The sequence below is a fragment of the Camelus bactrianus genome, chromosome 18, assembly GCF_048773025.1.
Source record: "Camelus bactrianus isolate YW-2024 breed Bactrian camel chromosome 18, ASM4877302v1, whole genome shotgun sequence".
NCBI classification, from domain to species: domain Eukaryota; kingdom Metazoa; phylum Chordata; class Mammalia; order Artiodactyla; family Camelidae; genus Camelus; species Camelus bactrianus.
Window position 1 is genome coordinate 25,544,165 of NC_133556.1, and position 12,028 is coordinate 25,556,192.

Here is a 12,028-nt window from a genome sequence, read left to right on the forward strand (position 1 = left end):
CCAAAAGTTTTTTTTTAAATTAAATAGAGCAGGGCTCAGCAAGTGTTAAAAAATTATAATTTTTTAAAAAGATTCTTTCCCCCAATTACCTATTTCAAAAACTTTTTTTTCTATTTCAAAAACTTTTTTTTCTATTTCAAAAACTTTTAAACCTACAGAAAGGTTGCAAGAATAGTCCAAACAACTCTTACATATCCACTTAAATTCACCGATTTTTTAACATTTTGCCATGTTTTCTTTATCTATGCATATGTATGTGTGTATTTGTTTGTTTCCTGAACCATTTGAGAGTTCACTGCAGACATCACAATATATCACTCCTACAAAAAGTTAAACATAGCTATGACCCAGCAATTCCCCTCTTGGGTATCTACCCAAAAGAAGTGAAAACAGGTGTTCAAATAAAAACTTGTACATGAATGTTCAAAGCAGCACTCTTCACAATAGTCAAAAGTTAGAAACAACCCAAGAGTCCACCAACAGATGGATGAATAAACAGAATGTGGCCTATCCATTTGACAGAATATTATTCAGCTGTAAAAAAGAAATGAAGTTCTGATTCATGCTACAACAAAGATGAACCTTGAAAACATGATGCCGAGCGCAGCCAGACACAAAACGTTACACAGCATATGATCTGTTCATGTGCAATGTCCAAAATAGGCAAATCTATAGAGACAGGAGTAGATTAGTGGCTACCAGGGGCTGGGGGAGTGGGGAGTGAAGAGTGACTGATTAATGGGTCTGGAGTTTCCTTTTGTGGGTGATGGAAATGTTCCAGAATTTGATAGAGGTGGTGTTTGCACAACACTGTCAATGTACCAAATGCCAAGGAATTAGTTACTTTAAAATGATTTTTTTCTTTTTTCTTTTTTGGTGGGGGGAGTAAATAGATTTTATTTATTTATTTAATTTTTTTTTTAATGGCGGTACTGGGGATTGAATCCACAACCTCGTATATGCTAAGCATGTGCTCCACCACTGAGATATACCCTCCCCCACTACTTTAAAATGATTAATGCTTAATTTTACATCGTGTGAATTTTTACCACAATTAAAAATACACAAAGAAAAGAAAAGCAATGAGTATAGAATTACTTAAAACAACAACCAACCAAAGAAACCAAAAAGCCTCCAATTAGGGAAAAAAATTCAAACATATAGAGAAGTGAAAAGACTAGAATCAAATATCCACTATCTAGATTTAATAACTATTAACACATTGCTATATCTGCCTTATTTTCTTGATGGAGTGTTTTTTTTTTTAAGTTACAGAAGTCATGGCATTTCACTCAAATATTTTAGCAATTTTTAGCAACTGCAACACTGTTACCACATCTAACATGAGGAACAGTCATTCCTGACTTTGATCTAATTCCCAGCCCATTTGCAGAGTGCAGCCCCGAACCAGGAGACAAGGAAAGTCGCATTGTGTGTTTGCCTTTGGTTGTTTTGCCTCTTGACACTTGTTTAATCTAGAACAGTCTCTGTCCCACTTTTTTCCACCTTGCTGTTGAATTCTTAGGAAAAAAAAAAAAAAAGGTCAGTTGTTCCGTAGATAATTGAGTTACAGCTGTAATTCTGCTTTGATGTGTGTGATTTTGTGATGAATGTGTCCCTTATCTGTTTTTCTTATTGTCACACCCTCAAGTGACCAGCATCAGAAGTACCCAATACATGGTTGAAGAGTGAATAAATCCTCATTTTACAGATGAGAAAGCCAAGGCTTGGTGAGGTTCTATAACTCAGGGTATGCTGCTGCTTGTGGAGGGGCTGGGACTCAAACCCGGTCCTGCCTGATTCTAAATCCAAGCTCTCTTGTTCATACCAGCCGGTATGTGGCTGCAGGAACCACACAACACTGATATGATTGGCCAGACTGTTCCTAGTGCTGTATTGCATGCAACAAATTCAGAGAGGGGCTGTGACTCCTTATCAATATTTCCCCAGGGTCTGGTTCCTCACAGGCGGTCAGTAAATGATGAATGAACACGTGAATGACCAGCAGGACACCATTCCACCCCACCACATCCTTTTGCTTGCCCAGAGTGGAGCAATATGGTAGTTGGCCTCCAAGGCCCTCCACTTGAATAGGGCTGGTGTGTAACCAACAGGATATTACAGAAATGATGGAGTGTGACTTTGTGGCTGGGTGGTCCCCTCTCATAGTGAATAGGGCTGACCTGTGTTACCAACAGGATATTACAGAAATGATGGAGTGTGACTTTGTGGCTAAGTCAAAGAAGGGGTTGCAGCTTCTGTCTTGCTTTCTTGGACCATGTGCTCTCAGGGGACCACTCCCTGCTACGGTGCGAGGCCACTCAAGCAGCCCTAAGGAGGCATCCACGTGATGAGGAAGTGAGGAGTCTTGCCCACAGCCATGTGAGGGCACCATCTTGAACGTGGCTCCTTCAGCCCCAGTCAGGCCCTCAGATGATGGCAGCCCTGGCTGGAAGACATCCTAACTGCCCCCTCATGGGACATCCTGAGCCACCCAGCTAAGTCACTCCCCAATTCTTGACCCTCAGAAACTGAACATTTGCTGTCTTAAGGGGCTATCTTTCTTATAGTTTGTTATGCAGCAAGTGATAACTAATACAGGGGTACTCACCTTGGTGCGTATGTCCTTGCCCAGCTCTTCCACAGCCTTCTTCCAGTCATCTTCATTGGCCACGACCCTGAACAGCATGCCCTGAATCATCTCATTCAGCTCCATTGCCACTGTGTCCAGGTCGGCCCGGCTTGCCTTGCTTGCCAGGGTACTCCGGTCAGCTTTCTAAAGAGAGATGGGACTCAGGGAGGCAGGGTGGCAGGGGTGGGAACAGCAGGAGGCTGCAGGAGATCAGACCACTTTGGTCATTTTTTCTAGTTTGGGGCCCTGGACACCTAGCCTTGGGTCTGTGTTGGCTCAAAACAACCGGGAGACCTAAGCCAAGTTCTTCCTGTGATGGAGAAGTTGGTGCATGGTTTTTAAGTTCACATAACAAATTGTCACTAATCCTGAATTACTAAAAATAGGAATTGATGGGACAACTTTTGAGAAATTCTCCCAACCTTTCTATACAACAAAGTGGAAGGAAACTCTGCAAGTCTGTCTGCCTGGCTTTGTCTTGGATGGATGAGTCCATCTCCCTCCGTGGGGAGCTGGGGCTTGGGGGGAAGCGGGGGGAGAGGAATCTCACTCACCTCTTTCAGCTCCTGCTCCATCACACTTTTGTCTGCCTTGTACATTTCTAGGTTTCTGATTTGAGAATGGACAATCTGAGAACAGAAGCAGAGGGCATGTCAGCTGTCCTCGGAAGCCCTGAGGATAGCATCTCCCTCCCACGTCCACCCTTGCTGCGTGCCAGGAAGGGAAAACAGGGCCAAGTGGGCAGCAGCTGGGTGGTGCATTGGGAGGCTTCGGCTCCAGGGCCCCAGGTGCCCAGATCAGAAGGGAAGGAACATGGGACTTGAGACAAGCTGGCCCCTTGGAGATGCCATCATAGAGCTTTGCTACACAGGAAAGAAAAGAAGACCTGAGGAAGGAAAGCACAAACCAGTGTGGATGCTTTGGGTCCCCAGACATTTAAGGCAAGTGCATCTCTTTTGATCTGAAATGGGGTGGGGTCCCTGCAACAACGGCAGTCTATTCATCAATCAGCGTGACTTCTATGCCACACATGCTGTGCCCCGTGTCAGGGAAACCCCTTATTTCCCATCCCCATGACTCCATGAAGAGCCAACTCCCTCCATTAATTCTGCGCTCTCTCCACTTACTGGACCCTCCCTATGCTAGCAGCAGCCAGCTGACCTGCTTGGGAAGAGGCTCACAGTCACTAGACCATGTCCCCAGCAGGTAGGGTCACTTTTCCTGCAAAGCTGGAAGCAGGCTTCTACTTTTCCCTTCATAGCTGGTCTCCTTTTCACCCCCAGAAACAGAACTTCCAACTTTTAGCTGGCAGCTGGCATCCCAGAATCGTAACTATATGTCCCAACGTCCCTTATAGCTTGTGTGACCACTGAGGTGTAAATGAAAGTGGGTAGGTGTCCTCTTCACCACTGGCTGGAATGCAGAGTTAATGACCGGACCACCAAGAGCCATCTTGGGCCATGAGGTGACCTTGTGACTGGAAGTCATATACCATGGAGTTCTATACCAGCTCTGAGTCTCTTGAATGTAAAGGAGTAGTACATTTATGCCCTGTTCAAGTCAGTTATTTGGGGGGTTTTATGTTATCTGAAGTTGAACCTAATTCTAATTAATGCAAGGTTCCTTTACGTCCACCTTGCCCACAGGTGGGTCCCTAGGTCTAGGATGGGTGGTGGAGTTATGGAAGGAAGCTCCTGCTTTGGCCTTGCATCAGGCTGCCTCCTCCAACCCCACATTTGCAGGGGGCCCTGACCTTTTGGAGTCAACATTAATACTTAGACCCTCACTTGGCTCTTTCTAGTTAAAATCTGAAATAAAGAGGAGCGATTAGCCTGGACTCTCCAAATTCCACTGCCAGGGTTACCTGTGTATGGAGTTGACTAAGTCTCCCCCAAAATTCATACCCACCCAGAAACTGTGAACATGGCCTTATCTGGAAATAGATTTTTGCAGATGTAATTAGTTAAAATGCGGATTAGGGTTGGCCACGTGGATAAGGAGGCTATGTGCAGACACAGACGCACGTTTGGAGAAGAAGGCCATGTGACGACAGAGGCAGAGACTGGAGTGATATGTCCACAAGCCAAGGAACGCCAGGAGCCACCAGAAGCTGGAAGAGGCTGGAAGGATCCTCCTCTAGAGCCTTCAGACAGCAAGGCCCTTCCAGCACCTTGATTTGGGGCTTTTAGCTTCCAGAACTGTGACAGAGCATTTGTCTCTTATTTCCAGCCACCCAGTTTATGGTCATCTGTTACAGTAGCCTCAGGAAACTGGTCTACCCAGTAAGCAGCAGCATGGGGCTTCAACCCCAGGCCTGTCTAACCACAATAGCAGGCTGCCTCCCAGCCAGCTGGTTACTTTGCCTGAGTCTGTTTCCTCCTCTTTCAAATGGCATCCATACCACTCTCCTCCCGAAGATGCTGAGGGGGACTAGACACGGCATCTCCCTAAAAGAGTCAGCATTCGACACTCATCAGCTACCGTATCGGTCCTCTCCTGCACCAAGCCAGAGCCCTGGCTACAACCGTTTGTTTCAAGAATGGCTTTGTTGTGCAGTCTCTGGCTCATAAGAGATGCCTGTCCACTTGCAAAAGGCAACGTTCTCATGTTATTTGAGCCAGTAAGAGAGTTCTGTCCTCACTCATCTTCCTGCTGGGTTCTTAGTGGGAAACACTCCAAGAGAAGCACTCTGAGGTGAGGGAAGTGCTTCCATCTTGACTGGGTGGTGCTGACGTGTGTGTATAAAAAGGCAAAAGTGAAGTAAGCTCTTATACCTCAGGCTTGGACGTCTTACTGTGCATAAATTGTACTTCAGTTAAAAACAGATTCTACCACTCCCGCGCAAAAAAACACAACAGGGCCTGGGCAGTGTCTGTCTTGGCGACCGCTGTGTCGCCAGGCCCCGGAAGGGTGCCTAGCCCAGAGCGAAGGCTCCATGCTGTTGGCTGAATGACTCAGGGAGTGCATGAGGATTTCTCCTACCACCTGTTACGTCCAGAACACTTTCTCCCAGGCATCCAGGTAAAACAGTGACAGTCCCCAAGGCTGGGACAGAACCAGGGCCCAGATGTCTGCCCTCCCTCCTTTCTCTCCTGCGAGGACTTCAAGGGGCTGCTGATCTCTGGCAGCCCACACTCACTTAAGAACTATTTAATGAAGTGTGTTGTATACAAAACCCCATTCCAGGTCCTTCCAAGGCTCACTTTTATAAACAATCAGTTCTTGCTGGCACAAGGGGCAGGAAGGAAGTCTGGACAAAGGCCGACTTGGTCCATTTGGCCTGTTTGGCCAAACTCCTCTTGAGTTTCTCTCAACGAGTGACGGCTTCTTGGAGGCAGATCCTGTGACCCCCTCCTCCTCTGTGCAGGGTGGGACATAGTGCTGGACACACATCAGACGTGGTGAACGAACTGGCTCCAGTCTCCGTCCAGGAAGGACACCAATAGGTCCCTAGGACACGGCAACCCGGCCTCTCTGAAGAGCAGCAGCTAAATGAGGGCTCAGAGTTGGCAGGAGACAAATCAGTTCCTGATCCTGCACTCACAAAAGTCTGAGCCTGTAGCTGTGTATCCTGCGCCCACACATGGCCCAGGGGCTGCCCCTGCTTAGGTCGGAAATTGGTTCCCCTTTGATGAGCTCTTTTCCTGTCTAAATTGCCCTGTGTGCACTAGCCTGATTATGCTGTGTAACGATCTTGGGAGGGGGAGCTGTGCCCTCCCCTTTTGCTCCCCGCATCCTAATGCATCCCACCAACAGCACTCTGACTTAGAATCAGAAGCCCACTCGTGGAAACCACCTCAGGTGGACCTGTATGGGATTTTTGTCTCTTCATACGCTTGGGGAAAGGTCATCTCCTCCCACTGGGAGTGACTTTAATCCTTTCTCCAAAGGTCTGGGACACCCCTGGGACAAGGCACAGACTGGACTGGTCCTGTGGACTGTCAGGCCAGGGTCATCTGGCCAGCTCAGCGAGCCCACGGGGCACGGTGTCTGACTGAGTGAGCCCCTGGTGGGCGTTCTGCACCCGTCCTCACGTTTATCACACCAGAACTCTGCTGCTCTGGGAAGGCCCTGCAGTGTGGTTTAGGGGAAACGACCTGGTTTACGGGAAAGGTCATGAAAGTACCAGTTGGCTCAAGAAATCCTCTTATTCATTCATTGGTTCATTCAGCACATTATGAGCCTTCACTTCGCACCAGGCACCCTTCTAGGGGCAGCTGACCCCAGCGGTGGGGGAGACAGATACTGCTCAGGCCCCCTTGTTTAAGTGTGGGAGTAGAGGTGGGGTGGTGGGATTTGGTTGTTTTTCATGGAAGTGTAATTTACACACAGTAAAATGCCTGGGTAGAGTCCTTGGTTCTGCCTTCCGGGTGGCTGTGAAACCCTTGGGGAAGGTCTGAATGAGGACACTTCCCTCCTCTCAGCTATCTGTCCTCAGGCCCTCCCAGACCTTCACACCTTTAAGTCATCCAGACGCTTCTGGAGCTTCTCCACCGCCTTGTCCAGCACAATGTGGTGGTCCTTTATTATCTCTATTTGGTGGCCCCAAATTCTCTCGAGTTCCTCCTCCTACAAAGGGGAGACACAGACATCCAAAGCCTCTGTTGCTCAGGTCACCATGGCCAGGAGGGGACTTGAAGTGTGTCCCCAGACTGCCATCCAAAAGCCACTTAAGACATTCGTTGAGGGCGCCATGCAGCTGCCCAACACTGGGACCCCTGCACCAGCTGGAGAGATCTGCCTCCACGGGGCTGCAGCTGTCTTCTGGGCCCCTCCCCCTCCCCATGCCTCCTTTCAGCTCCAGGACAAATGCTGGGTCCGGGAGGGCAGGACATCCTCCCAGTTCTGGTCATGGAGTCTGCCACCAGCTCACTTCAAGTCACCATCTTCTTAAACACCTTTTCTGTCTGCGACACTGACCTTCATCCTGGATTTCTGGAGGTTGCCAATCTTTTCTTGCAATACATCCACGGTTGTCCCAAGCTTGGAAGAGGCTCCCATGTTAGCTGAAAGCAAAAGAGGGGGTGGCTGTTGGGGACAGGGATGGGGAAAGATGCTCTGTCTAAAGCTCGACCTGTTTCTGTTATGAGATGTCCAAGGCAGTGCCTTCCAACAGAAAGGTGTTGTGAGCTTGGGGGCCTTTGAGGTCATCTAAAATTTTCCAGTAGCCACATTAAAAAAATCTAAAAATAAGCAGGTGAAATTAATTTTAAGAAAATATTTTACTTAACCCAATATAATCTAAAATAGCATCATTTTAATATGTGATCAACAAAATGATTAATGAGCTATTTCACATTCTTGTTTTCGTTTTAAGCCCTCAATATCCGGTGTGCTCTTGGTACTTAGGACACATGGGAACTTGAACTCACTCCGTTTCAGGTGTCTGACAGCCTTGTTGTTATCCTAGTAGACAGCCCAGGCCTAGGGAAACCTCTCTGGAATTTACTCCCCTCCCAGAAGTGGCCCTCAGTACCTTACTTTGGGAGTATATGAAATGTATTATCCCACAGCAAGATAGAAAGAAGGATTTAACAAAGGACAGGGGTAAAAAAAAAAATACCCTCTATCCAGTTTCAGATGAGAGGCCGAAAAGTAATGTACATGACATAGGTAGGACGGTATGAAAAATTGCAGCCAAGATCCATTTACAACCTATCTTTATTTTTATTTGAGAGGGGGAGGTAATTAGGTTTATTAATTTATTTACTTAATGGAAGTACCGGGGATTGAAACCAGGACCTCGTGCCTGCTAGGCATGTGCTCCACCACTGAGCTATACCCTGCGCCCCCCTCTTAGTTTTCTTAACAAAAATGGCAGCTGGTCAGAAGTAGAGTTTGGGTTATTATGGCTTTACGTTGTATATTTAAATTGATGACTATCATAACCTTAGCTGTGCCACAGGATATCACTGGTAGCTGTGCAAAATTCTACTTTTTCAAGATTTGTGGAACGGTACTGCCCATCAGGAGTGGAGCCAGCCACATATGGATCTGACTTCGGCTAATTCAACTATTATACTTGGCAGAGAGCAAAAAAGCAAGATCAGGATTCAAAGAGGGTAAGACAGTGGATCCCAAACTGGGTTCCCCGGACCAGCAGGCAGCATGAGCAGCATCTCCCAGAACAGGTTAGAAAGGGAAGCTCTGGGGCCCCACCCAGATCAACAGGTCAGCAACTCTGGGGCTGGGCCCAGCAATTGTGCCTTAACAAACCCCCAGGAAGCTGAGGTGATCTTAAGGTTGAGAACCACTAGAGTGGGCCATTCTTCCCCGTTCCCTGCTCCCTGCAGTGAACATGTGCTCATCATGGACGTGAAATAGGAGCATAAATTTACTGCTACTGCCACCTAGAACATGACTGTGATCTTTTAAGGATACATATGTTTGTCCAGCAGTTGTCCCTAATCCCAAATTGACCACTTCATCTGGGTTCTATTCAGTGCTGTGGGACACTCTGGTTGATCTGGACTTATCAAAACACTGTACAGCAGTACTGTTTTATGCGCTATTGAAAGGGAATTTCCAAGAGTAATTTTGACATGTGATTTTCCTCCTTAAGCACCAACTTTAGACCCTAACTGCCCCTCTCCCCTAAGATAAGACCTCACTGTACACTCATTGTAAAAGAATAGACTAGTAAGAGGCTAATGCTTAAGCCAAAGGAATGAATAGCTAATGGTTGAATGTAGATTTTGTTGGAGGAACTAAACAAAGGAGAGGAGGTGCTTGTCAGAGGCCACAGGGAGGACCTGAGCCCTTGTCACCCTTCCTAGAGCCAGGCCACGCCTACCTAGATAAGTCATGCGCTGCTGCAGGTTGGATGACATCTGGGCAAACTCTCCTTTCAGGGTGTCGTGTCTAATAGGCATCTGGGCTATGTTGTTCATGGAATGCCTGACAGCCTTCTTCTTGTCTTCAGGGGTCACAGCCTGTCTGGCAGCCAGCATGGCCTGGGACAGGGCCATGTCGGGAGGGACATTGGCAGGAGAGAATGAGGGATAGAGGATGTCCTCAAAGTCCTTCTCCTGCAAGTCTTCTGTCTCACTGTCATCGGTGAAGGTCATGGGCCTACGGAAGGACCCTGCACCCAGGATGTTTGCAAGGACTCCTAAAGGCCCGGATGAGGCTGTGATCATAGCTTTGCTTGCCAATTTGGTGGCAGGGGCGTCCTCGACCAGCCTGGTGGCAGCCTTAGCTGACCGAGCTGCTGAAGTCGTTGCAGCCATGGTGGCAGTGTTGTATTTTGTCTGCTGAAAGGCAGGCGGGGGTCCCTTATGGAGTGCTTTCTTGGGGGCCCCAGCCCTGGGGGCTCCATCCTGAAGGACTCCCACATGGAGGGAGTCATCTTCTTCCTTTTCTGAGATAGCTGAGAGCTTGAGTGTCCCTTTCTGGTGATACAGGGACTGCAGTGAATGAGGCCAAGCTGAGCCCAGCTCCGTGGCTGGGAGTGGGGCCCCAAAGCCATGGAGCTGGGCAGGTGGGAAGTAGCCCCAGAAAGGCCCAGTGCTAGTCCCGGGCAAGCCCCTGGGAGGAGGCCAGCCTCCTGGTGTTACAGGCCAGGGTCCTGGTGGTGTGGGCTGAGGACCCAGGGCAGGTCCTGGCCCAGGCACAGACCCAGGCTCAAGCACCTGGGGCTCCTGCACCCCAGAGGGGGGAGCTGCTTGGACAGACCCCTCCTCCGGCAGCGGGCCTTGGGTTTGGTGATGCCAGGTAGTCTCCAGGAACTTGGGGTGCTGGATGGCCTCAGAGACCTGGCCATGACCGACTGCTTCATGGTACCTGGTGGTCTGGGGAAAGTCAGTCTCTGGGAGCTCTTCCACAACCTGCCACAGATCGGAATCTTCCAGCAGTGATGGAGCCTGTTCCTGCGGAAAAGGGGGCCAAGCTGGACGGGGGCTGGGCAGGCCCCTGCTTCCTCCCTTACCCAGCTTTCCCCAACCCTCAGATTCTGCCCCTCCTCCCACTCCTTCACTTACCTGGGTGAACATGGCCTCGTGGAGGCTGCTCCAGAGTACTATGTCTTCAGTTTGGGGGATAGTGATTACCTTGTTCTGGAGAGAAGCCTAGCGGGTGGGGAAGGAGGGTGGGAAAAAGGGTTGTGAACCCAGAGGGTCTGTGCCCTTGGTGGCTCCCTTCTCCATGCTGCCCTGCACACTTGCAAATAAATGGGCCCTTCCAGACTGTGTTCTCCTCCTTACCCCACCCTCCACCCCCAGTACCCCTAGGCCTGGAGAGTGGGGGACTCAGGTGAGAGCATGGATCCCGGGCCCTCACCACTTCCTGCTGTAATGCACTCATCTTCCGGTCCTGCCCTTTCAAATCTTCAGAGAAAATATCCATTTTTTCCAGATGCATCTGTCAAATGAATTAAGCCTGTGATCAGGGGTAAAGGTTCTGGTCCCAGCCCTGCGTCTCCCGCAGCTCAAACACAAAGGCCTTAGCTCTAGGTGACTAAGAGATGGAGAAGAAAGAAGGTTCCAAAACAAGTGTTTCCAAGTGAGTGGGAAAGGGTTCTCTGGGCAAATAATTTTGGGAAATGTTAGGCTTAAAAAGCATTCAACAGGTTTCTGTCTTGCAGGACTTCTCAGAGCCTTTAATGGGCCAAAGTACATTAAGAATCTCCAAGAGGTGGACTGGGAAGGCATGGTTTCCCAAAAAGATTTGGCCAACGGTCTTTTTTAGTGTTTCATGAGAGTTTCCTGACAGTGTCCTTTTTGCTCAAATGGAAGCTACCCAGACGAGACTGAAGTTCTCATAGTTCTCACAGTTAAATATGTACACTGACTTGTGCATTAGGGATGATACATTAAATCATGTTATTTGGGGGCAAGTTGTAAAACCTCAGCCACAACACCAGCATGGGTGTGTGGAGGCCTGGCTTCTGAGCCCAGCTCTGATTTGCCAGCTGTGACCTCACACGTCAGGGATTCCACGTCCTTCCACATCATGGTAAGGAGTTAGAACATGTCTGGGTTGATGTCCTGTGACTATAGAGGGAGCTAGAATGTATGCCCACGCTAGGCTTACTCCACTTCTCAATGTAAACAGAGTTTTTGGTTTCTGGAAGACATGTCCTCTTTCTGCTAAGTTGGTGGACTACAAGCCTGGAGTTTCCAAGACTTGGGGAGTATGTGCCTGAGAATGAAGCCAACCCAGAGGAAAGCATCACTGAGGGAGAGATGTTGATGTGGTATGAGAACCTGGATCTGGCTGTATCTGAAGGCATCCCTGAACTTTTTAGTAAATGAGACAATAAATTCTTTTATTTTGCCTAAGCCAAGATGAACTAGGCTTCTGGCACTTAACAAATGATGTCTTAACACAGTGGGGTGAAGATCATGGTAGAAGCTGCAGAGAGTTCAGTGGGAAGGGCCAAGTAGCTGGGCCATGTCA

The 12,028-nt window shown here is 48.5% G+C and overlaps 1 protein-coding gene across 1 annotated transcript in view; it reads right to left on the reverse strand.

The window, feature by feature from the left end:
* Positions 1 to 12,028, reverse strand: part of C18H16orf96 (chromosome 18 C16orf96 homolog) — a 34,040-nt gene that overhangs the window by 12,512 nt on the left and 9,500 nt on the right. The window contains exons 3-10 of the mRNA XM_074346874.1: positions 10,910 to 10,990; positions 10,612 to 10,698; positions 10,264 to 10,500; positions 9,426 to 10,023; positions 7,553 to 7,638; positions 7,091 to 7,201; positions 3,187 to 3,261; positions 2,612 to 2,776 (exon numbers count right to left, since the gene is read on the reverse strand). Of these exons, the coding sequence (XP_074202975.1) occupies positions 2,612 to 2,776; positions 3,187 to 3,261; positions 7,091 to 7,201; positions 7,553 to 7,638; positions 9,426 to 10,023; positions 10,264 to 10,500; positions 10,612 to 10,698; positions 10,910 to 10,990 (1,440 nt within the window). The remainder of the gene's footprint in view (positions 1 to 2,611; positions 2,777 to 3,186; positions 3,262 to 7,090; positions 7,202 to 7,552; positions 7,639 to 9,425; positions 10,024 to 10,263; positions 10,501 to 10,611; positions 10,699 to 10,909; positions 10,991 to 12,028) is intronic.